Genomic DNA, 26435 nt, shown 5'->3' with positions numbered 1-26435 from the left:
CTAAGAGCCAAGTAGTTGATATTTTAAATTTCATCATTCTAAAAAATATTTTAAAAATATTTTAAAACCTGAAGTTCTTTAGTTCTTTGGAAAAGATATACCCACTTAAAAAATCCTTTTATTTCTTATTTTGTGCTTTAACATTTCTGTCTTCCAGGACACATCACCTTTCACAAAAAAATGAACTGTGTCCTGGTTAGGTTGTGTTGCAGGGCTTTATTATTTTGTGCAAGGTTTGAGCCAGCCATTTAAATTACTCCTTAAGTGGTGGTTATAATGCCCTAGGCAGCCTACAGTTAACTTTTTGTACCTATTCAGTCATCTCTCTGTGTTTACTTCATTTATAGTGAGAATGTGAAGAGAGAAGGGTTTTTGATGAACTGCCCATTTGTTTTTCTTTCTTTTTTTATAAATTTATTTTTTATTGGTGTTCAATTTGCCAACATATAGAATAACACCCAGTGCTCATCCTATCAAGTGCCCCCTCAGTGCCGAGTGAAATAAGTCAATCAGAGAAGGTCCCATTTGTTTTTCATTATCTTTTCTGGAAGCTATAAATTTCTTCTGTGGCAGCATTAAATTATACTCTTATTTAAAAACCCCAACAATTTAAGTGTGTAGATTCTAATACCTGTAGTATTTGTACAGTTTTGATGAGTTTTTTTTTTCTTGGTCATTTAACAGTGAGCATCATGCAGCCCATTGGGCAGTTAAGCCTTTACTTGTACAATGCACTGACCTCTCGTCATAAACATGTATTAACTATTTTATTTTTGTATGTGTGTGTGTGTCTTAATAAATTGTGTTCCTTAGGCAACTTGTTCCAGCGATGGCATGTTCCTCTAGAACTCCAGATGGCAAGACAAATGGCTAGCTCTGGTGCATCAGGGGGCAAAATCGATAATTCTGTGTTAGTCCTTATTGTGGGCTTATCAACAATAGGAGCTGGTGCATATGTAAGTAGAAAAGCAGCTTGTGTGAAGAAGCTGCCAAACAGCTCCCATTAGTAGACTCAGTACTACTCTGCTTTAACACTTTTGCAACTAATTCCCCTTTCTTCTTTTGGAAAAATTTCCAAAGAGCCTTCTTTAAAGTGCCTACTGTTTAATAATCCTGGGAGAGCCAATTTGGGAATGACGGAACTTTAATCTCGTGTCGATTAGCTTTGCTCTTTTCACTTGTCTTTTTACTCATTACTTGAAAGCTACTGTGTTCTCTTAGATTGGACTAATACACAATATTGTACCCATTCTCTTGGATATGACACACTAACCTGTGAATAGGTCAGAATGCATTGCAGCTCCTTAGCACAATATTTGATTTTGACCCATTTGTCAAATACTTCTTCCTCAGCTTGGGATAGACATTAAAAAACAACAACAGCTTTCAATCCAAAATATTAAATGTTCCTAAAAGGAGAACTATCCCTGAATCTCACCCAAAGAATCTCACCCAAAGACTAAATTATGGAAGTTAGTTGGCCTAAGATCTACAATTTTAGAATGGAATTTGTGTGAGGTGAGAAATACAGTTTTAAATGCTATGTGATATTAACAGTTATATCTCCTTAAATGAACTCTGATTGGCTTAGTTGGCCACAGAGGAATTATTCTGTGGGTGTTTTTTTTAACTTGGCAAAGTTTACTGTGACTAAGCAGATCATCTAAAATTGGATCACATAAGGTTGAGTGAACCAACTTAGATAACACTTAGTAATACCCTTGATTGAAGGAAGCTGTTTGTTTCACTCCCCAAGAGTGAATGGTTGGATGCCATTACAATGTTTTTTCCACATTGGTAAGATGGTGAAATTATCTTTGTTCCTTGGTCACTAGATTATAAAAACAGGGAGATGAAAATGACTTAAAGTTACCTAGATTGTCATTCCCTGACCTGACTCCCAAATGCACAAAGAGACAGTTTTTGCCACTTGTGAATCAACCCAGAGTCAGAAGTAGGGGAGCTCTGGCCGATAACAGACTCTGAGGAAGTACACATCCTCTTCCAGTCCTGGAGCAGCACTTTTTTCTTTTTTAAGCACAGGGTAACGAAAAATGCTTCCCTGCCTTTGTGTGGAATGTTTCTTCATTAATGCTTAGTGCTTTTTCTATTTCCTTTTGTTTCTTTCTTGGCCTTATCTTTACCTACAGTCGTGCAGTGTGATCATCTAGGATCCCCTTCTAGATCACTAGCGTCTACAGGTGCTTCTGTGAAAGATGGCAGCAGCCTAGTATACTTCTTAATTGTAGGAGCAACAGTCACTGGGGCAGGAGTTTATTATGTAAGATGCTTACACTAAAATATATTTTGGGGTGGGGGGTGAGACCATGGCACTAATGAAAACTTGATCCATTAGAATATAATGAAATATCACAGCATGTGCTTTCTAGGTATTTATTAAAGGGACATTGTCAGTCACTAGGGAGCCCTCAGACCTCATCTTTCAAACTGTTGAAGTCCTACCAGATATATCTAAAGCCATACATTTAATGATTATTTTAAATCCTCATCATTAACCCTTCCTTTGAAACTTTCACCAAGTTCATAACCCTTTTTTAAGATGCTAAATTATATTGTGCTTTAGTGCTGCATACCTAACAAGATAGTCTCAAAGAGTAAATATTGAATAAGCAAGTAAAAGTAGCTTGAATGCCATCCATTTTGGATCATTCTAGGTAAAACTTAATTTTTGTGTTTTGTCAGAAATAACCCCACTTTTATTGTGAAAAGGCATTTTATTGAATGCTTCTGAGGAGGTCCAAAAAGCCACAAAATTACAGTACTCTCCCCATCCACCCCCAGCCTCTATTTCAAAGTAAATTCATTTGGCAGTGTCCCTTTTGTAATCTCTAATTTGGTCAAACTAGTGGCTGAAGTGGTATAAGCTAACACGTTCATGTCGACTGCTTTTGTAAATGCCTCTCATTCACAATTTAAATACTACCCTCTGATTCTTTACCTTTCCATTTCCTAGCTCTTGACTTTTGCCATCAGTTCCACCCCATTCATTCAAAAATAGGTGTAAAGTGTTTGCATCTGATATGTTTGTAACAGCTGAAACCTATTAAACCTCTGGTTTATGTTGCTGTACCAGAGTTGGATGGCCTTCACAGAGCTGGCCAGGCAAATTTCTTGATGCCAGGCCTCAAGTCAGAGCCACGAGTCACTGTTGCTTTCTTCCGCCTTGGAAATACCTCCACAGCACAAGTTCCTCTCAAGCCATTCACTTAAATGCCTCATTGCCCTCTGTGTTTATCCAACACTGGTAATAGTAAAGCTACTAGATTATAGTGGTTTCAGGTTAAATGATAAGCTTTTGTCTACCTACCACTGTTATTGAACCATTCTGTAAAGTTTTATATTAGGTTTTACATCATTTAAAATGTGATCTGAGGTCACTTAGGTTTTTATCCTCCAAAATTGCTCTTAGTCTCACAAGAACTGGTAACTTAAAAATAGGAGTTCAGATTTGATGAGATGTAGCAATAAGTTATTTATTGTTTGTCAGTCTGCCCTGACTGCCATAACAAAAGAACACAGAATGGGTGGCTTAGACAAGAGAGATTTATTTTCTTATGGTCTGGATGCCAGAAGTCCAAGATCAGGGTGTCAGCATGCTCAGGTTCTGGTAAAAGCTCTGTTCCTGGCTTGACCACCTTCTTCTGTGTCCTCACATAGGGGAGGGAAGGAGAGAGAGTCTCTTATTATTCTTATAAGAGCACCAGCCCTATTGGATCAAGGCCCCACCCCTATTTAACCTTTATCACCTCCCAGATATCTCATCTCCAAATACCACCACATTGAGAGTTAGGGCTTCGAACACACAGAATTGGAGGAAGACACAGACATTCAATCCACGGTGCTATTCCTTCATAACTTCTCTCTCACATGAGGAAGTGTTCCTAATTTGAGTACAAACACTACTTTAGGGACTCCTGACTTGGGATCTCTTTATCACCCACTCTACCCTCCAAAACCAAGGGAGTGGAACTAAGAACAAGGGACATTTTTCTAAAATGTTTCTTTGAGGTCTGTACTTTAAACCAGTTATTTTTTTACATTTTTTTGCCACAGTTCACAGAAAATTACATTTTATCTGGCAACCTATTATCTAACTACAAATACATTAGACTCAAACAAAATTCAAAATAATACTTAGTAGGTGTGATATATGATATACTCTGATAGTTTTATTCTCTCCTATTTGTTTTTTAATGCTGATTATAACCTTACTAAATTGATTTTATAGCCCACCATTGGGTTGCAACCTCAGTTTGAAAAGCACTGATCTGAATAGCACTTCTTTGGCTTAGTTCGCAAATAGGAACTCCTGATTGGCATGGATGTGGGCATTCCTCCTCCTCTTTCTAGTGACTTTCTCTAGGACCGAAGGCAGATCTTCTGACCTCAGTTCTGTTATTGGTCAGTGAGCAGGCCTACGTGGCCTTTAAACTTTTTAATGAGATTTAGAGTTGGGGCCCTTTGTCCAACTTGTTCAACTGGTTGTTCAACTGGTAAAATCATATTGCCTCACAAAATGATCTTTTTCCTTTCAAATTTCTTCATGGCAGATAAATACCACCATATAAATCTGTTTAGAAAAGTTGTGTTCAGTGATATTTTTCACAGATTTGTAGTTTTTCTTAATCTGACATGTATTCATGTCACCAACTGGAAATCTGTGCAAATTGGGAATACAGCAACACTTGGGGGAAAAGTAAGTTTTTATTTAGTATGTCTATAAACAGTTTCATATCAGAATATTTACTTAAAAGCTAGATACATAAATATATATGTATAGAAATATATGACAAACCTCATTTTTGTCCTTTCTCCACTAAACCTCAAGGTATTTCTTGGTCTGCTTTACCCTTCACGTGTGAAGGCATTAGGAGGTGTAAGAGAGCCTAGGCTATTTTTGGATATCTCTGTCTGAACATGACCCCAGTTTATTTCTCTGTTCACTCATGTTGACCAGCTTAAGCCATCTTTTTAGGTCAAATTTCCTTTCTTAAAAGAAAATTTTTTAGGTATGGGTAAATACTGGATTCGTGTGTAGTATCTGATGGCAAGGTAAAAGCTTTCTTCCTGAAATTGATATCAGTTGAATTCAGTTTATTAATTTTATGAATTTAGTGGTGAATTCAAGGAATAGCCATTCACTTTTAATGTACAGTACTTAATTTTCTTTTTTTAAGATTTTATTTATTTATTTGACAGAAAGAGAGAGCATAAGCAGGGGGAGCAGCAGAGGAAGAGGGAGAAGCAGGCTCTCTGCTGAGCAGGGAGCTGACATGGGGCTCGATCCCAGGACCCCAGGATCATGACCTGAGCTGAAGGCAGACACTTAACCGACTGAGCCACCCAGGCACCTCAGTGCTTAATTTTCTAATCCATTCATATTATATGTTAGATATTTCCAGGCTGATAAATGTTAAGTGCAGGTCTCAGGGTCCAGGTTCCTCATTAGAGCCCACTGCCTAATGGGCTGCTCTGTAAAGGGCTCATAGAAATATTCTTCAAACAGGTTTTATGTCCTTACTTTCTCTTTGATTAATTAATGATCTGGGATTTCAGTTGACATCAGTGCCTTAATTTTCTGTTTTGTTAAGCCTTTGGGGTACAAAAGAGCAAAAGTGTTGTAACTAAAACAAGTCATTCTTGCCCATATTTTTTAAATCTCCAAAAAACTCCAATGCTGTATGTTTAAAAAAAAAACAAAACAAAACAAAATTATGGGCAGCCTGGGTGGCTCAGTGGTTTAGTGTCGCCTTCAGCCCAGACTGTGATCCTGGAGACCTAGGATGGAGTCCCACGTCGGGTTCCCTGCATGGAGCCTGCTTCTCCCTCTGCCTGTGTCTCTGCCTTTCCCTTTCTTTCTTTCTTTATTTCTCTCTCTCTCTCTCTCTCTCTCTTTCATAAATAAATAAATAAATAAATAAATAAATAAATAAATAAATAAATAAAGTCTTAAAAAAACTAGTCATAATGCTAAGGGACCTGTCTTCAAGTTGAACAGCTAGAGAAGATAGTAGATTTGAAATAGGTGATTAAGGAAGGTGTCTGACACTTGGTAAATATCATTGAGTGTCAGAAGAAGGATAGACCATTAAGGGAAAGATGAGTTATTCTATGAGACTAGGATATAGGCAATCATGTTTCAGGACAGCAGTGGAGTACCCAGCAAAACTTTGGACATCTACCAGGAAAACATAATGTCCCAGTTTCCTATCCAGAACTGTATAGCTTGGTTTCACAGCATGATTTCCAGCATGGTCCAAACCTCCTTTTTATAAAATTTAACCCTGGGGCACCTGGGTGGCTCAGTCAGTTAAGCTACTATCTTCAGTTCAGGTCACAATCTTGGGATCCTGGGATCAAGCCCCACATCAGGCTCCTTGCTTAGCAAGGACTCTGCTTCTCCCTCTCCCTTTGCACCTCCCCCTGCTTGTTTTTTTTCCTCTCTCTCTTTTGAATAAATAGGTAAAACTTTAAAATCCAATGAAGTTTAGTCCTTTATTCTTCTAGTATAAAATGATTTTCTTTTTTTCGTTAGCTGTACCTTCAGACTTAAATATAAGGAAAATTCTTTACATGTAGCTTAAGGAAATTTGAAACTGGAACCTTTTTATCTGCATACCTTTATTCTTTCTAGACCAAGTGTGTATATACCGATTATTTTTTTCTTGAGAAAATAATTTTGCCTTAGTGATTTTAACATAGAAAAACTTCATTAGACAAAAGCTTCTCATTTAATTGAAAGATAATGATATTACTTATGATATGAGCTAGCTCTATGATGAAATTTTCTCCATGTTTGGATCTGCAGGCCTACAAGACTATAAAAGATGATCAAAAAAGATACGATGAAAGGATGTCAGGGTTAGGGCTAACACCAGAAGAGAAACAGAAAAGGGCCACATCACCTGGTGAGTATTATTTGAGACTCAGTATTTGAGGGGCAAGTTAAAAATAGTTTGGGTGCTATGCTTTGCAGATGTCTTACACAATGATTCTATGAGATTGTAAACTCTAGAAACTATGGAATTACCCCACGCCTGGGAGCAATTTATTAAGGTATTTGACTGGAATTTGGGTTTGAGAATAGTCATTAATGATGATTACGATTGGTTGGTTTTCTATATTAGACTCTTAAAATGCAAACTTTACATTCAAAAGGCAAGCTTGGTGAAGAAAATTGTTGGGAAAGACATGAAGGCCTTTTTTCAATGAAGAAATTATTTTGGTCTGTTTTGTTCTGCTCTAGAGTCCTTGGAGTTTCAAGTTGTTAAAAATAAATTTGTTTTCCTAAAGCAAATAGCCCTAACCATCCTCTTCCATCCCCATGACTGGCTTAATTTTTCAGAGAGAGGAGTGTTTTAATCCTTTAATAAGCCCCACAACTCTAGGTGGGCAATTTACATTGCTTTCTTCAAATAACTCCTTTTTCTTGAACATCGTATAGTCATCCCCAGTTAACCTGCTGGGTTTTCCCCCCTTACTGCTAACAAAATGTGAAACTGAGCTTAATATTTTCCTGTTGGTCATTAGAAAGTTAATGGGAAGAGCAGAAGCTTTCTGATACATACTTCCTGACACATTTTAGAAATAGATAGATATTTAAGCTAGGTTCTAATTGTGAAGACTTAATGAATGAATGACATTGGCCAAATCATTCACCTCTTTGGGGGATATTTTTTACTTATGAAATGAAAAAGATATGTGCTTTTCTTGTCCCATCAGGCTCCTGTGAATTTGCCAAGATTAATATAGGTACAGTGTTTTATTAGCTTTGTGTAAAGGATTGAAATAAGTGAAAGGTGATTTTTTTTAATAGAGGTACCTGGGTGGCTCAGTCAGAGGAGCCTCCAACTCTTGATCTTGGGGTCATGAGTTCAAGCCCCATGTTGGGTGAAGAGATTACTAAAAAAGTAAATAAATAAACTTTAAATAGCGGTAAGGAGTCATCTGAGATTTTAAGAAAATTCACCCTGTCTGATCTGTTGCTAACAGCTCCGGAAGGAGAACCAGTTCCTCAAGTCAGGGTACCAAGTCATGTTCCATTCCTGCTTATCGGTGGAGGCACTGCTGCTTTTGCTGCAGCCAGATCCATCCGGGCTCGGGATCCTGGGGCCAGGGTAAGGCACACACTATTTTGCTTGGCACGGAGGGTATAGTCTGCAAGCACTTGGCCAGTGTAAAACCTTTGACATCTGCCTCTTAAGTGACTTGGCCATGATAAGTATCATTATTTTACACTGAAGGTACTGATTGTGTCTGAAGATCCTGAGCTGCCATACATGCGACCTCCTCTTTCAAAAGAGCTGTGGTTTTCAGATGATCCAAATGTCACAAAGACGCTGCGATTCAGACAGTGGAATGGAAAAGAGAGAAGGTGTGTTCACTTATATAAAATGGGCCTGACTAGCAACTTCATCTAAGCACAGGGGATCAGTCAGGATTTTACAGACTGTGTACAGTGCATAGGAGAGATGCCTTGGCTGCACACTGGAGTCTGCTGGGGTATACACTTGGTACAACTTAGAGGCAGCAGGCTCCCGTGGCAGGAGTCCTGGATTCTGTTACCAGATCTGCCAACAAGTAAAGCTGTAATGTTGGCCTCTGAAGTACGAATGCTCCTATTTCCAGGACCTCTGCTGTGAAGATCAACTTGGCCTGTGTTGTCATTTCCACTTGCCGAGGTGTCTCCCATGAAAGCAAAAGAAAAGACACTGTTCTCTGGCATTTTCTTTGATACCCTAGCAGGCATTCAGAATTGCAGGAATAGAGTGGGAACACTGTAAGGAAGAAACTCTTTATTAAAACATTTGCACAAAAGACTTGGAAATACAGGTCCAGAAGCCTTTTCCTTCTAAAGGACTCCATTGATCTCTTGATTTCAGTACCATGTTTTTGGGTCCGTTTTTTCTCACTAGTGATACTTTTGATACTGGACCAAGTTGTACAACTCTGCCTACCCCCCTCACCCCCATTATCATGTTCTATTGTCAAGCAGGATGCATACTGTCAGTTATGTTAGCCATCCCTTAAATAATACTTAATAGGTAATGTCTACTATTTAAGGCAAAATCCTCTCGGGAGCTAGACCTACCTAGCTGTCCATTGACCAGCACCATTCTGGACACACATTTGGGTTGAGGTGTGAATGCCAGCTCTTTGGGTGGTCTTCTTGTTCTAATTTTGGGGTTTTTGTTGTTTTTTGTTTTGTTTTGTTTTTGAAGATTTATTTAAGAGAGAGAGAGAGGAGAGAGAGAGAATCTCAAACAGAATCCCCACTGAGCACAGAGCCTGATGCAGGGCTTGATCTCATTATTCTGAGATCATGACCTGAGCCAAAACCAAGAGGCAGACATTCAACTGACTGAGCCACACCAGGGGCCCTTTCTTCTTCTAGTTTTGAAATGAACCTAAATCCAGAGCAGAGTTTCTCAACCTTGGCACTATTGGCATTTAGGACTGGATAATTCTTTGTTGTGAGGGCTGCTCTGTGCATTGTAAGATGTTTCATAGCATCCTTGACCTCTGCCCACTAGATAGCAGAAGCCTCTCTCCCCTCTGCTGTTACAGCCAGAAATGTTTCCAGACCTTGCCAAATTGCCCCCAGCTGAGAACCACTGGTCTGAAATACCTCTGTGTAAATAAGTCATGACCAAGATAAAGCAGCCTTGGAAACTTTACTCTGGAAAATGTTCCTAAAAGTTTTTCATGATTGCAACAGTTATACTAAAGCCGTGGGGGAACTGCTATAACATTTTCCAAGTGCTTATAGCATTTTATCCCTCTTCTCTGCACAGCATATATTTCCAGCCACCATCTTTCTACGTCGCTGCTCAGGACCTGCCTCACATTGAGAATGGTGGTGTGGCTGTCCTCACCGGGAAGAAGGTGAGCTAGTAAGCTGCTTCCCTTGTCAAGCGCCATGTGGGCAGCAAGTATGGTAACTTGTATTCCCACTTTCGTTTACGTCTGTCCTGCCATTGTAGTTCATCGAAGAAGAATGGAGTCATTTTAGGTTTATTTTTTTTAAGATTTTTATTTATTTATTCATGAAAGTCACAGAGGAGAGAGAGAGGCGGAGACACAGGCAGAGGAAGAAGCAGGCTCCATGCAGGGAGCCCAACGTGGGACTCGATCCCAGGTCTCCAAGATCAGGCCCTGGGCTGATGGCAGATGTTAAACCGCTGAGCCACCCAGGGATTCCCCATTTTAGGTTTAATATTGCCAATCTTCACTGCTTAGTGTTTCTTCCTGGGGGAAGAAACAAATCTTAAAAAGGCAAATCTTAAAGCCTAGAATCACATGTCAACTTTCTGAGAGAAGTCAAACCGTGGAAGACAGTGTGGCCCTGAAGCTGTACTCTCTCCAGATTTGCTCCTCTGCCCTTCTTTCTTCTTTCTACTTTCCACACTAACATTTCTTTGAGATTATTGATGACAAGAGACTATATTATTCAAGATAGTAAAATAAGTATTAGGTCAGCATGGGAAATATCATTAAACTTTACAAAAACTAGAACCTGAGTAATGGGGGCAGTTATTGGAGGGAATTTGTGGGGTCCAGGGAGGGTATTTTGTTGTGTTATGTTTCATTTTTCTTAATGGGAGGTACTAGAAAGTGTTTGTAAACTAATGGCAATGTTCCAGTAGAGAGGGAAGGGTTATCAGAAGGAGCAAAGTCCAGAGTAGATGGGATCCAGAGCACAAGTGGAGGGATTGATCTTTGCTAGGGATAAGCCCACTTCTATAAGGAGACTTATGCAGAGGAGGTGGATATAGGTTTATGGATAAGCTGGTAATGAGGCGTTAGGTATTAAGTATCCTCTGTGTGTAAATAACACACAGGCCCTACCCTCTAGGGCCTAACAGTATTTTTTTAAATTTTATTTTATTTATTTGAGAGAGAGAGAGAGCACATGAGTGGGAGTGGGGAAAGGCAGAGGGAGAGGGAGAAGCAAACTCCTGACTGAGCAGAGAGCCTGATTTGGGGCTTGATCCCAGGATCATGACCCAAGCTGAAGGCAGACGTTTAACCAACTGAACCACCTAGGTGCCTGGCCTGACAGTATTTTTTTTCAAGATCTTATTTATTTATTCATGAGAGACACAGAGAGAGAAGCAGAGACATAGACAGAGGGAGAAGCAGTCTCCTCATAGGGAGCCCAATGTGGGACTTGATCCCCAGATCCAGGATCACACCCTGAGCCAAAGGCAAACTCCCAACCGCTGAGCTACCAAGGTGTCTCCCGGCTTAACAGTATTTACAGAAAAACATGAACAGACAATCATAACACATAGATGTGGGGTAAGAAAGACAGGCATAATGTGTTGTGGGAATCAATGGGAAACATGGCCAGTATTGTGATTTCAGGAAAGGCTTCCTGGAGGAAGAGGTCTGAGAGAATGGGAAATTTTATGTAATGAAGAATTGACCAGATTACTGATAAGTGAAGAGAGTTCAAGTAAAAGACAGCATAAGCAAAGGTACAAGGGTATGAAAAAGCACCTTTTGTACAGGGCGACAAGCAGCTAGCTACTGACAGAGCAGAAAGTGTAAGCTAAAGAACAGCAAGAGATGAAACCAAGAAGGTACACAGGGGCCTGACCATGGAGAACTCTGTCATGGAAGAGAACTTGATCTTTATCCTGTGGGCACCAAGGGGCTATTGGGTTATAAAGCAGATTGAATTTTAAGTATTCCCTCTGTTGCCTCTGAGGAGGATGGATTTCAGGGGGACAAGACTAGAGGGAGACCATTTTGAAGACTATTGCAATAATCCAGGTGAGAGACGATGGGAATCCAAATTAGGGCAGTAGTGGCAAGGATGATTAAGAAGTAGTAGTAGTAGCAGTAGTAAGTACAATTTTAAAATGCTTTATGAGCATTCTCATTTTCTCATAATAATCTTGTCAGGTACTATTATTGTTGCCATTTTATATAGAGAGAAATGAGATTAAAAAGAGGTCAACTGGGTGGCTCAGTCAGTTAAGTGTCTGACTCTTGATCTCAGCCCAGGTCGTGATCTCAGTCAGGGTTTGAGTTCAGACCCTACACTGGGCTCCACGCTGGGCATGAAGCCTACAAAAAAAAAAAAAAAAAGTCAACTAACTTGCCCAATATCATACAGCTAATACGTGGTAGAGGCAGAATTTGAGCCCAGATCTGTCTGACTCCAGAATTCTGACTCCAGAGCCCAAGCTCATAATAACACCATGGGATAACTTCCTGATAGAGAAATGACAGAGTGGGAGACAGTGGAGACATACTTAGAAGGCAGCCTTGATGGGCTGTGGTGATAGATTGAAGGTGGAATATTAGGGAGAGGGAGGGGGCAAACTTGCCTTTCTGATTTCCAGCTTGTGTAGTAGATGGTGATGTAGCCCCAGCTGAGAGAGACATTACAAGAAGACCTAGTTTAAGGGGGAAAGAAAATTTAGTATTGGAGCGTTATATATGAAATGGAATATTTCTGTGGAGATGGCCTGTGGGCAGTTGGTTATGTGATAATGACTCTCAGACAAGGGGTCTGGGCTCAGAAATTTGGGAATCATCTACGTATGTGTAGGAGTTGAAACCATGAGAACTCCTGTGGAGAACTTTGTAGTCAGAGGGGAGTGGGGCAAGGATGGAACCCGGGGGAAACCAACTTTTAGAGGCAGGCTGAAGAAGAGACCATAGAGGAAACTAGGAAAGAAGTTAAAGGAGGAAAGCCCAGGACAGGGGCTGACCGAGGTTGGAAAGAGTCCTCCTTGCAGCAAAGAGGTCTGGCAGGAAAAGAACTGTAAAATGAGCCATAAAGACTTAGTGGCTCAGATGTCATCATGAAGTCAGAAAAGAGGCTAAAGTACCCCCTCAAAAAGTTTAAATGAGGAAAGGAAGACAGCAGTTAGTAGGAGCTTGAGGAGGACAGAGTCAGAGGTATAACCCTGAGAATGAGAAAGAGGTAAGTGTGTTAATGAGCCGCAGAGAAGGGGGCAATGAGTGGTAACTACCAGGAGATGGTTCTAGGTGAGAAGGGAGGGGGATGGGTGTCAGGCACAGAAACAGCACAGAAAGGACACCTCATCCCAGAAGCTGGAAGGAAGGAAGGAAGTTTTTCTTCAGGGCTTGGGAGGTGGGAAGCCACAGAAGATCATATTTAATGACTTCACTTGTTCTTATAATAAAGTAGGATACCAGGTGGTTGGTTGTCTGAGAGTGAGCAGCATGATGGTTGAGTTAGTAAGGTTGGGTTGCTTACCCAAGGACAAACCAAAGGTGGCTATAGAAGCTACTCACCCACCTAATCATTTCATGTCATTTATGTCACCCATCCTATCATTTATGTCATTCAGTGTATGTCATTGCCTCCAGAAGGCTCAACTGAGGGCACCTATCCCATGTTCCTAAAACTACCTGTACTACCCTTACCAGAGCATTTCTCACTCTTGATTATAGTTTTTGTTAAATTGTCTGCCTTGGCTACCAGACTCTGGAGACAGGAAATGTATGTTTTTTTACCATTGTGTCCCCAACACTTACCTCAGTTCCTGACATAGTAGGTGCCTAAAAAGTATGTCTTGAATGAATGGCCTCGCAGCTAGTAGGAAGGGTAGTAGAGACTGAATCTCTAGTCTCTCTGACTCCAGATCTCAGTCTTTTCACCGTAAGAAAGAGTAGGGTGCAAGGAAATTAGAGGTGGTAGCAGAAGAACAGTTCAAGTGATGATTTAGCATGGGCCCAGATTACTTGGAATGGAACAGCCCACTGGGTAAGCAGAGAAAATCAAAAGCAAGTACAGGTGACAGCAGGACTGAAAAAAAGCTGGAAGAATGGAAAATTGTGACCCCAAAATGGGCTATTCAAGGTAGAAGTACAGCTTGAAGAGATGGGATTCTGGGTGTGGCTCAGAGGAAAAGCATGAGCCAGGTTCCAACGTCTTCAGTGAATGAGGAGTGACCGGGAGGTGGCTGGATAACAGTGATTAGTAGGATGCAGGTTGGTGCTTCTCAGAGGGGCATGAGGGTGCAAGAATTTGGAGGGAGCAGCCAGTACCCACACCCCTGGGTGTGATGGGGGACAAGTGTGCGTGAATGGGCAGCCTCTACATGTGAGCCATCCTTGGTGGGAGTGCTGAGTTTGAGGGAAGGGTAAGAGTTAAACTGAACATCTTGTAAAAATGTTGAGGACGTGGGAACATTATTAAGAAAGAAGGTTTCTAAATAAGCCAAGTGAAAGTCTGTCTCTGTTTGCCATTTCCACAGATTGGGAAGGGACTTTGGGGACTGTAGGGATTTGTTTTCATGTTGGCTGCTTAAGAAACTGTGACTACTTGGGACGCCTGGGTGGTTAAGTGGTTGAGCATCTGCCTTTGGCTCAGGCCATGGTTCCAGGATCAAGTCCTACATCAAGCTCCCTGCAGGGAGCCTGCTTCTTAAGGATCACCTTAGGTCAAGAACAGATTCTTCTCGCTGGGCTGTTGGCTGAAAGGTACAAGGGTTCCTTTTGGAGGTAATAGAAATGATCTCTAATTATAGTGGTGGTGGCTGCACAACCCTGTGAATATACCAAAAACCACTGAATTGCTTTAACATGTTAACTTTAATGTTATGTAAATTATGTCTCCATATGAAAAGAGTTTTAAGCTAACTCATCTCTCCATCTTTCTGTGAACGACCCAGGTAGTGCATCTCGATGTGAGAGGCAACATGGTGAAACTTAATGATGGCTCTCAGATAACCTATGAAAAGTGCTTGATTGCAACAGGTGAGTGAGTGTCTCTGGAGACGAATTCCTTTCCTGGCAGGACTCATTCGAGTTTTAATGTAGCAGGCATTACTTAATCTTAAGAAAACCAAAACCCAGTCTTTCTGAAATGGGTGTCTTCTTTTGTTGCAAAGCCCAGCTAACTACAGGGATCTGATCAGCAATCCTTCTGGACTATCCTTGCTCTTCCTTCGGGTAAGGGCACAGATGGGTACGGAAGAGGATGGCCTTTTTTTTTCCCCTCTTGCCATTTAGCCCTCACCCTCTCCTCTCTGCCCTGTGCCCCGGAAGTGATACAGCCTCATGGCTTCATTGCCGGAATTCCAACCAGAAATCAAGAAAGGAGACTGAAGCAGTCGCTTAAACCAACATAGCATGCTTTCTGGTGACACCCCTAGAAGGGGTTGGGGAAGCAAAAACTGAGGCCTTGTGGCCATCTCTGGGGAAGACGGGCCCTTTGTAGAGAGACTTTGAAATGGCTTCTCAAAAGAAATTTACAGAAGCCTGCTGGGAGGACAGGGAAAAGGAAACAAAGCCTCCCGGCCCAGTGGATGCTTATAGGCAACACAAGCAAGGACCATGCTCGCCACTGTGGTACCTTTGTGGGGCGTGTGGGGGGGGGGCGGGATCATTTGAACTAGCTTCCTGCTTGTTGGGCTAAAGGATTTTCCTCCTATTTCCAGGAGGCACTCCAAGAAGTCTGTCTGCCATTGATAGGGCTGGGGCGGAGGTGAAGAGTAGAACAACACTTTTCAGAAAGGTAATTGCTTTAGTGCCTTCAATGTGTTGGTTTTTGAAGAGGTGGCATAATCTTGTGATCCCCAAGTGATCACCTAGGAATTGGGAGATGGGAATTCTATTTATGGCTCTTCTATAGACTTGTTATCTGGTCTTGAGCAAGTCACTGCCTCTCCCTGCACCTCAAATATCTCACTCAAGAGTTTTCAGCTCCTGGGTGAAAAATACATTTAGTGTTTTAATTGCTTGCTGTAGATCCTCCCAATTGCCCCTCCATAGTGGGTTTTTTCCTGATGTATTTGAGTCATTGAAACTCCTTATAGCCTCTTGGCATTTTACATTGCAAATGCTACTGTGGAGACTTTGAGGAGAAAACTCAAGTACCTAAGTGAAAAAGGAAGTGGCGGCTTTGCTTCCTAACACTGTGCTTTACTCATGACACCTGCTGAAATTTTCCAGCCACTCTTACAGGCATTTGAAAAGATTGGTTTCATCTTTTAAATTTTTGATAGAATAAGGTTTTATCAGCCTTTGCATCATTGACATTTGGGGCTAGATAACTGTTCATTGTGAGGAGCTGCCCTGTGCATGTAGGATATTGAGCAGCATCCCTAGCCTCCACCTGCTAGCTACAAGGAGCACTTCCAGACCCCCAGTTGTGACAACCAAAAATGTCTCCAGAAATTGCCAAATGTCCCGTGAGGGAGAGGGGGCGAGACTGCCCCCAGTTGAGAATCAACTGATGCCAGAAGGAATATTACAATGGAGAGAGATATTTACATCAATAACAGAGGCTATATAATTGTGTTAACTTCATACAAGGAGATAATTTTATGTGCAAATTACATGTCAAATATTTAGCAGAAAATATTTCTTGGTATTATCCTATGCCCCTTTGGGAAATCAGTGGACTAAACTGGTGTGATCCTGCAGATTGGAGACTTTAGAACCTTAGAGAAGATTTCCCGGGAAGTCAAGTCAATTACGATAATCGGTGGGGGCTTCCTGGGTAGCGAACTCGCCTGCGCTCTTGGCAGAAAGGGTGAGTACTGGGCAGTGACCTCGATTTTTCTTTCTCTGGTCTTTTTTAAAAAGATTTTTATTTATTTATTTTAGAGAGAGTGTGCACACAGAGAGTAGGGGCAGATAAAGAGGGAGAAACGGACTCCCCTGCTGAGCAGGACGCCCAATGCAGGGCTCGATCCCAGGATCCTGGGACCAAGACCTGAGCTGAAGGCAGATGCTTAACTGACTGAGCTACCTCTTCTCTTGTCTTATATCCCATACTTTGTGGGGCTCTCACAAATTCCAGGGGTGCATTTGCCAGGATCTGTAGAAAGATTTTGATTAAGATTTATATGGTAAAGGGCACCTGGCTGCCTCAGTCAGTAGGGCATGTGACTCTTGATCTTGGGGGTGTGAGTTCAGGCCCCACGGTGGGGACAGAGTTTACTTTAAAAAAAAAAAAAAAAGACTTCTGTGGTGAAAAACTAAGCATGGAGCTTAGTTCTCATGAGGAATCCCTTAGTGACCAAAAAGCTGTCATGACCAACTGAGCAGAAATGCTTTGTTTCCCTTCCTCTAGACTCTAAGCCAGGACTCCTCAGAAATAAAATATTAAGGGAATGCCTGGATGGCTCTATCGATTGAGCATGTGACTCTTGACCTCAGGGTGGTGAGTTCGAGGCCCACATTGGGTACAGAGATGACTTAAAAATAAAATCTTCAGGGGCACCTGGGTGGCTCAGTCCATTAAGCATCTGATAGATAAATCTCTTTTAAAAAATCTTTTAAAAAAAAGAAAATATAAAGGAAAGTGAGTTATTAAGACGGTAAGGGGAGGGCAACGTAGACTACAGAATTGTATGTATATCTGAACTCCTCTTCCCTATAAAAGACTTTCTTCAGATACATGATGGTTCCCAGTTCGGCAGATCTATGTGTTCCAGTTTGAATGTTTCATGGCAACCGTTTTCCTTAATGTTAGTTTTCAGCTGCGTGAAATCAGGGTGTCTTCTCAGGAGGGTGCTTCCTGTTCAGAGATCACAAAGCACATGTGTGAGCCTGAGCTGACACCTGGGTATAATGCACTCAGTTCATGGTGTGTAGTTCAATCTGGGGACGACAGATCTGGCACCTGTTGTGTTTGCCCTGTTGGTGTCCTCGTGCCCCAGTGCCCCACAAACAGGAGGTCTGGCCTGGGTCACAGCATTGTCCTGTGTGTAGTGAATGGCTACCTGTTGCTCCTTCACTTCTCCTCCTGTCTTCCCAGGATTGGCTTTTGCCTCCTGTTGTACCTACTCTTTTTCTTCTTCCCAGCTCGAGCTTTGGGTACAGAAGTGATTCAACTCTTTCCTGAGAAAGGAAATATGGGAAAGATCCTCCCTGAATACCTCAGCAACTGGACCACAGAAAAAGTCAGACGAGGTAGAGAGACTTCTTTCCATATGCTGCCACTCTTTCCTTTGAGTTAGACCTAATGCAAAGTTGGCTTCTGTGGGAACTCCCTTGACATATGCCATATCACCTGGCAGATGAAATATTTCCACCATTCTCTACTCAGCCAAGTTCATGTAGGTGTTCTGCATCTGATGCACCAAATTCCCAGAAGTACTGGAAATGAGCTGTGGGTGTGAGTTCTTGCAGTTCTCTGAGGCTGCCTGCGTACTGATGATTACTGGTTTTATGATGGGGTGCCTTTAGTCAGCTTCCCTACTTGTCATGAAGGGGAGGTGCTCACAGGCTCAGCCCCAGGTCTTGTTTGCCTTCACAGAGGGGGTTAAAGTGCTTCCCAATGCTATTGTGCAATCAGTTGGAGTCAGCGGTGGCAGGTTACTCATCAAGTTGAAAGACGGCCGGAAGGTAAGGAGGGGAAGATGGGCTGCCAGACCTTCCAGGTCTGCCCTCCCCTTTCTCATTCTTACTCCTTCATTTGATAACAGTAGACAGTTTTCATGGCAGCCACCATTAGCCTGTCATAATTTTCTGAATGAACTGTTCCCTCCATTAAAATAAGAATGTTGCACTGCTGGGGATTTACCCCAAAGATACAGATGCAATGAAACGCCGGGACACCTGCACCCCGATGTTTCTAGCAGCAATGTCCACAATAGCCAAACTGTGGAAGGAGCCTCAGTGTCCATCGAAAGATGAATGGATAAAGAAGATGTGGCTTATGTATACAATGGAATATTACTCAGCCATTAGAAACGACAAATACCCACCATTTGCTTCGACGTGGATGGAACTGGAGGGTATTATGCTGAGTGAAATAAGTCCATTGGAGAAGGACAAACATTATATGGTCTCATCCATTTGGGGAATATAAAAAGTAGTGAAAGGGAATAAAGGGGAAAGGAGAAAAAATGAGTGGGAAATATCAGAAGGGAGACAGAACAGGAAAGACTCCTAACTCTGGGAAATGAACTAGGGGTGGTGGAAGGGGAGGTGGGGGTGACTGGGTGACAGGCACTGAGGTGGGCACTTGACGGGATGAGCACTGGGTGTTATTCTATATGTTGGCAAATTGAACACCAATAAAAAATAAATTTATTAAAAAAATAAAAATGATGAGAGCCAGAGTAGACACCTGTGAACTACTTTTGCCTTCCTGTCTATATCACAGATTTTTGAGATCTTACAAGGGTGGCAGATTTCTGTTATGATGTGGTGTATGTTTGTGTTCAGAGGATCTTTATAAAGTAGAACATTAAATCTGTTTACCAGGGTTATGTAAGTTAATCAGTGATTTGTTTTTAAAGGTCCAGTTCTTAGTAAAATAATATGCAGTTGCTATGTCCATAGACATAGGTGAAAACTGTGGTAATTAGCTGAATTACTTCTTTTTTTTCCCCTCAGGTAGAAACTGACTACATAGTGGCAGCTGTGGGCCTGGAGCCCAATGTTGAGTTGGCCAAGACTGGTGGACTAGAGATCGACTCTGATTTTGGTGGCTTCCGAGTAAATGCAGAGCTCCAAGCACGTTCCAACATCTGGGTGGTAAGTGTGCTATAGCATGAGCAGGGATGGTTCCTTGTCCCCAGCCCATGAGCACATCTGCCCAGCAGTGTGTGAAAGCTCATCAGCACCTTGCCCAAATAGAGTCAGAATGTTTGGAGGCCAAGGGTAAAGAACAGAAATCCAACTACTTGATTTACAAGATCAGGTATGGCCTCATGCCACAAGCTAGTGGAAAAGGAAATGAACAATGTGTGTGCCTACAGAAATAGAGTTCTTCCCGTTTTACGGTTGGCAGCCACCATCGGCATTCCCCTGATGGACATGTGCCCAGCTTTCAGATTGATCTGCTCTTCCCTTTGCCCGAAAGTGAGCCCAGGGAATGGAGGATGAGGCAGTTTTAGAACAGTTTCTAGAAGGGAAAATTACTCTGTTTTCATTATCTTTGAGCACTATTTTTAGCTGTTTTAAAAAATCTGTTATGACACAAACAAGACTATAGTATGTAGGAACCATGAGGTAATTTCCCCATTGTTAGATCATTACAAGTGTATTGTGTTTGATTATGGACTCTGTAACTAAGGACATAGAAACTTTGAAGGGTGTTTTTCCCTTAAAGCTTTTTTTTTTTTAAAGATAAAGTGTACTGGATTTTAAAATATATATATTTATTTATTTTAGAGAAAGAGTGTGTGTGAGCAGGGGGAGGGGCAGAGAGAAAGAATCCCAAGGAGATTCCCCACTACTGAGTGCAGAGTCCGACTAGCGGCTCCATCCCAGGACCCTGAGATCATGACCTGAGCTGAAATCACGAGTTAGACACTTAACCAACTGAGCCACCCAGGCACCCCTAAAGTGTACTGAATTTTTTTTAAACTTATTATAAAAGCAAATGCACGGGCACCTGAGTGGCTCAGTTGGTTGGGAGTCCAACTCTTGATTTCTCTGTGCTCAGCAGGGAGTCTGCTTGGGATTCTCTCTCCCTCTGCCCCTCTCCTCACCTCTCTAAAATAAACCATAAAAAAGCAATATGCACTCGACGTGGAAAACAGACAAGAATGGTAAAGGAGGGAAATCACCTATAGCAACCACCAATATGTTGGTGTATTTCCTTCCCTTCGTTGTCTTGTGCATAGGGTTTTTTTCCCTGTTGTAGTTGGTCATAGTAAATGTGCTATATATAAACATTTGTATCCTCCTCGTTCTTACCATTCTCATGTATTTTCCATGTTGCTTCAGATTCTGTGGTCTGATAATAATAGTCCACCACATAGATTTCATAGTTTGCTTCACCATTGCTCACACGTTGGATTTTTAGGTTGCTTTGGGGGAGTCTGAATAACCACAAAGGTTTAGAGCACTCACGTGCCACATCTTCAGTGAAGTTGGCCTTGTTCACTTTCAAGCCAAGGCGCGCTCTCTCTCTCTCTCTCTCTCTGCTTGAAACCCTGATCTCACTTCATCTGTATCTGTCCCATGACACACTGCTGGTTTGCATTGCACTATAGTGAGGAATGACGCTGCATCTTCCTCCACTAGATTATATGCTCTTTGTGGGGGGGTCAGGTTTGTCTCAGCCACCCAGACAGTATGTACTTTGTACAGAAATAAGTTCTCCATATATTTGGTGAATGAACGAATAGATACTGAATTGACTGAAAGAAAATCGTATCTTGGGAAAGATTTCTAGGTCTCACACCTGAAAAATGGTTTCCATGCACAGGAAAAAATATTCTACAAATCATGGTTGTTAAATATTTGGTCTCGGGATCCCTGGGTGGCGCAGCGGTTTGGCGCCTGCCTTTGGCCCAGGGCGTGATCCTGGAGATCCAGGATCGAATCCCACATCGGGCTCCCGGTGCATGGAGCCTGCTTCTCCCTATGCCTGTGTCTCTGCCTCTCTCTCTCTCTTTGTGGGACTATCATAAATTATAAATAAATAAATAAATAAATAAATAAATAAATAAATAAATAAATAAATATTTGGTCTCTGCTAAGGGCAGAACGAGAGCAGAAATAGGTGTGAGCTGCAGCATAAAAGATTTAGCTTCACTTTGTGGAAGCATAGAATGGCTTTTTGTTTTTGGGGGGTTAGCATAGAATGGTTTTTTTGTTTTTGATGGAATCTCAACTTTTTTTTAATAGCGTAGGTGCGATTCTGGCCTATAAATGGAAAACACTAATTTGTTAACAATACAAGGTTTTTTTTGAGCCCTCAAAATATATATTCTGTCTTTAGTTTGCTTTTTTATCATGTGCTCATGTAATGTATTTGTTTCCAAAGGCAGGAGATGCTGCATGCTTCTACGATATAAAGTTGGGTAGGAGGCGGGTAGAGCATCATGATCATGCTGTCGTGAGTGGAAGATTGGCTGGAGAAAATATGACTGGAGCTGCTAAGCCATATTGGCATCAGTCAATGTTCTGGTAATAGTTTTGTACCTTGCAGATTCAACTGCTTAGAACATAGAATTAATGGAACTCAGTTAGTTTCCTTTCCATGTGGGCCAATTAGCTTCATGCAGAAGAGGAAGAGATTCCATTTTTCCATGCATTTTCCACCCAAGCAGCCTTCCGGTAAAAGGCCTCACCTGGCATAAATTAGACTGGATGAATGAGTGTAGATGGCATCAACACTTCCGATAAAATAGCTCAGAATTTGAGCTACAGTAGGTGATACAAACATGTACTCTTAGCTATAAATGGCAGCATATTTTTATTTGTTCTTTAGTGCTAACCCTAATGAGCATAACATACTGACAAAAAAGGCAGCCCAGGGGTGCCTGGCTATCTCAGTCAGTGGAACCATGAGACTCTTGATCTCAGGGTCATGAGTTTGAGCCCCATGTTAGGTGTAGAGATTACTTTAAGAAAAAAAAAGGCAGCCTACTCATATATCCTTAAGATCAGCAGTTCAAAGTCAGGCACATATAGGCACTTCTCTGGATAGCAAAAAGTTACCAATGGATGTTCCTGAGTACTGGGATTGGCCTTATTCGACACACTCTCATCTTGTTACTTTGAAAGATGGGATACATAAAAAACTTCAAGGTTTCAGAAGCCTCTAAGCAGTTTCAGTTGAGGAAATTCTCAGCTGGTGAGAATACATTTTAGGACAATCACACACAGTCTTGTGGGTGGGCAGCAGAAATATAACAGATGGATTCCAGGGTCAACACATACAAGAATACAGTTAGGAAAAAAAATAGTCCATAGCTATAGAGTTAGCAGTTAGGTCACAGGAGCAGAATCCAAGAAGTTATTGTAGACTATTCCCTGAAGACACCAGTCCAATGAGCTTCTGTGGTCAAGAAATGACAACACTGTAATAAAAAGCAGAGCATAAGGAATTTAGTCAATGATATTCTAATAGTGTTGTAAGGGGACAAATGGTAGCTATGCTTGTGTGAACACAGCATAATACATAAACTCATCAAATCACTAAGTTGTACATTTGAAATTACTGTAACGTGTGTTAATTAAACTCAAATTTTAATCACTTAATTAAATGAGGACAAAAGGTAGAGTACCAGAAACAAAACCACGAGTAGTGGCCTCACATGATTACAAAACCATGGTGTCTGTGCCACAAGTACTCTTGAAGTTGCTGGCATATTAAGAACAGTGTGATGATGATAGGAAAAGTTTCCAAGAACAATTGAAACAACCAAGTAGATAGAGGCATTCTAATCTTGAAAAATGAAGGCTCAGAGGAAATACTGCCCATTAACGAAACTTTAAAATATCTCAGATTGTGAATTCCATAAGTATGGAACACTCGTTAAAGCTTCAAAAACACAGTTTTAGGATGACATAAAGGAAGGTAGGAAATAGTAAAGTTGAACCCATCACTCTCCAAGTATGGTATGGGGTAAAAGTGTGGCTACATTTAAGCAAGTGTAGATCGTTGTATGGATATGTATGTATAATAGAAAAATAGAAGGAAAGGAAAATAGAAGCTACTTTGGGATAATAATGCTTTCTCCCAGTTGTCCCCAGATGCCCCAGCAAGCTGACTGATCGGTTTGGCGTTTCTCTTGTTGCACATACCAAATTCTTTGGTTGGCACAACCCAAAATGTGGTGTCTTAGACAAAATTAAAATACATCACCGTGTCATTCTTTGTAGTCCCTTGACAGAACACCCTCTTCTCTCTCTCTCCTTCCTTAGGAGTGACTTGGGTCCTGATGTTGGCTATGAAGCTATTGGTCTTGTGGACAGTAGTTTGCCCACAGTTGGTGTGTTCGCTAAAGCAACTGCACAAGACAACCCCAAATCTGCCACAGAGCAGTCAGGTAAGGAAAGCCAATTGCTTCCCTTGGAAGAGTGCTGAGAAGCAGTGGTCCAAGTCCTCCCAAACAAGGGTTTTCTGTATTGGCCAGAGGGAAGTGTCTGTGAAAGCCTTTCTTCATGTTGTGCTTTAAAATAAACCCAGCCCGAAGTCCACACTCCTTTGTGGTCTGAGAGCTAGCAAAATCAGGCTACCCCGGTGAGAACGGAGACTCAGATGTTGTGGGTGTTCATCCTTGCCTCTGGACGGTAGCGAGTTCAGCCACTCTTGCTCAGTGTGCCTCTAGGGACTGGGATGCCCTGCACGCTGCAGAAAACCTGAACTTTTAAGATTTGTGTATTTTTTATCATTCTTATTTACTTCCCACTAATCGCAGGAACCTTAGTTTAGGCCTGAGAACCTTAGTGTAGGACCTTCTATCCTCCATGGGACCTGGGTGGTGAAGAACTGGGCTGAGTGATTCTTGAGCTGCCTGTAATTCCATTTGTCACATCTTCCCACCGGGTTTTCTTTAGATGGGAGGCACCTCTCATGGAATGAATTTCTCTCCCACATGCATCTCTTTCATTAACTCTTAGACCTGCTCTCTCTCCCTTCCATGACCCTAGCTGAAGTTATTTAACCTTTGTGTCCTCTTGTCAGAGGCGTTTCGAGAACAGGCTGTCCTTTAGGAAGGAGAGAGCAGGATATTATATGGACATATAGGTCCTTTTTCCATGTACTCCAGGTGGATGGCATACACCTACTCCTTCATTCAGCCCTCTCTGGAGAATCAGATCCAGGAGAGGGACCCAGAGACTTATAAACTCCGGATCACTACTCTGTACACCGGATAGTATTATTTGCAGCCTGGTGGTTCTCAAAGGACAACATGCTCCCTCCCCAGGAGGAGACACCTCCACTGTGGTTTTCCCATATGGAAGCGCCCTCTCCTGCTTTGGCCAGAGTGCCTCTCTAGCAGCACTGTCCAATAGACCTTTCTTCTCTAATGGCAGTGTTTTATTTCTGCTCTGCCCAATACATTAGCCACTAGCTGTATGTGGCTGTTTGGCACTTGAAATGTGGCTAGTGCAAATGAGGAACTGGATTTTACATTTTATTTAATTTTGGTTAAAATAGATTAAATTTTAATTATTTTAACTAATTTTAATTAGAAAAGCTGTTTGTGGCTAGTGGCTACTGTACAGGACTGTGTAGCTCTAGAATGTTTCTCAGAGGACAAGAGCAAGTCTTCTTCAGTCTGAAGAAATCCAGATACCAGGAAATCATTAATAGCATAAATTTAAAATGAGATAATAGGGGAAGTTTTGGGTCAGACTAGACCCAGTGCCCCAGAGCCAGCAAGGAAGAGCTTTTGTTGGCTTTGTCAATGGAGAGGAGCTGGAGAAGGCCAGTGTTTACTGAGGGGAGCATAAAAAACAAATCCTCTAGATGCAGCTTGAAGCAGATGTCAAAAGTTATTTGCCTGCTAGAATTTCCTAAGTTCCTAACTGACTTTGTTGTGTTTTGATTTTGTTTGTTTTGGGGGTCGGCCACAGGGACTGGTATCCGCTCAGAGAGTGAGACAGAGTCTGAGGCCTCAGAAATTGCAGTTCCTCCCAGCAATCCTGCAGTCCCCCAGACCCCTGCCCAAGGGGAAGACTACGGCAAAGGTGTCATCTTCTACCTCAGGGATAAAGTGGTGGTGGGGATTGTGCTGTGGAACATCTTCAACCGAATGCCAATAGCAAGGAAGGTGGGTACCTGCCAGAGCTCCTGAAGGAAGATGGGAAGCACGGGCCAGAGTATGCACCTGGGACTTCAGCGGGTGCCCTGCTATGCATTGTCCACCTGGGTCAGACCGTGCCTGAGCAGAACAAAGGTGTAGCCTTGGCTCAGGAGCATTTCTTTTTCACGCAGGACTTGGCTGGGTGGCTCGGGAGTTGGTATGCATTCACTTGGGGTTGACAAAGCTGTTCACACAGCTTCCTCCCCGTGCAATGCGGGGGCTGGCCTGGGCTGCCCCATTGTGCAGGCCAGCCCTAGTGCACACAAAGTGAGTCAGTGACCCCTTGTCACTCTCTTCCTCAGATCATTAAGGATGGTGAGCAACACGAAGATCTCAACGAAGTAGCCAAACTGTTCAACATTCATGAAGACTGAAGCCCCCAGCAGAACAGGCAAACTCCCTGCTGTCCTTGACGGCAGCTTGGATGAGTAAAGGAGCATTTTTTATTCAGCAGACTCCCTCTGTGTGTATGAGTGTGAATGGCAAAGTCCTTTGTGAATATTTCAACCATGTAGGCAAATTCTTAATGTTCACATCACTAAATAAAACCTGATTCTTCTAAATTAAATTCTGTTCTCTTTGAGAGGGAACGGGTGGGTGAAAGGAGGAGAGCTGTGCATATTAGCAGGCAAGCACACTGGAGCTACTAGCAAGTGCATGATTTTTCTCAGCTTTGTTGTCCCTGCTCTGCACTCTCAACTATTTCAGTTCCCTGAATGTCTCTCTTGCCCCATCCGTTGTTGAATGAGCGAACACATAAACATGGAATAGACTCTGCTTTACCCAGAACAATTCCTGTCGTCCTGTTCAGAACTGGCTTGGACCCACAAGGGGTCAAAAAGGTCACTTACTGCAAAAGAAACAAGGGTTCAGAGACCTGGTGATTCATGGCTAGACCTGGAGACAGACTCCTTGAAG

At 42.0% G+C, this 26435-nt stretch overlaps 1 protein-coding gene across 2 annotated transcripts in view; it reads left to right on the top strand.

Annotated features, from left to right (window-relative positions):
• Window positions 1-26085, top strand: part of AIFM1 (apoptosis inducing factor mitochondria associated 1) — a 32473-nt gene extending 6388 nt beyond the window's left edge. Inside the window, exons 2-16 of one of the 2 annotated variants that reach the window (XM_055338499.1) lie at window positions 2151-2281; window positions 6830-6929; window positions 8014-8138; window positions 8265-8395; window positions 9816-9906; window positions 14679-14763; window positions 15447-15523; window positions 16435-16543; window positions 17821-17928; window positions 18275-18363; window positions 19360-19500; window positions 21743-21885; window positions 23629-23753; window positions 25288-25484; window positions 25820-26085. In XM_055338499.1, the coding sequence (XP_055194474.1) occupies window positions 2151-2281; window positions 6830-6929; window positions 8014-8138; window positions 8265-8395; window positions 9816-9906; window positions 14679-14763; window positions 15447-15523; window positions 16435-16543; window positions 17821-17928; window positions 18275-18363; window positions 19360-19500; window positions 21743-21885; window positions 23629-23753; window positions 25288-25484; window positions 25820-25891 (1724 nt within the window). In that variant the 3' untranslated portion in view covers window positions 25892-26085. Of the gene's footprint in view, window positions 1-813; window positions 957-2150; window positions 2282-6829; window positions 6930-8013; window positions 8139-8264; window positions 8396-9815; window positions 9907-14678; window positions 14764-15446; window positions 15524-16434; window positions 16544-17820; window positions 17929-18274; window positions 18364-19359; window positions 19501-21742; window positions 21886-23628; window positions 23754-25287; window positions 25485-25819 lie in introns of both variants that reach the window. The other variant, XM_055338498.1, reaches the window with a different exon arrangement.
• Window positions 26086-26435: the final 350 nt, after the last annotated feature.

Source organism: Nyctereutes procyonoides, unplaced genomic scaffold (assembly GCF_905146905.1).
Source record: "Nyctereutes procyonoides isolate TBG_1078 unplaced genomic scaffold, NYPRO_anot_genome, whole genome shotgun sequence".
In the NCBI taxonomy this organism is placed as follows: domain Eukaryota; kingdom Metazoa; phylum Chordata; class Mammalia; order Carnivora; family Canidae; genus Nyctereutes; species Nyctereutes procyonoides.
This window is presented reverse-complemented; position numbering and strand designations above follow the sequence as displayed.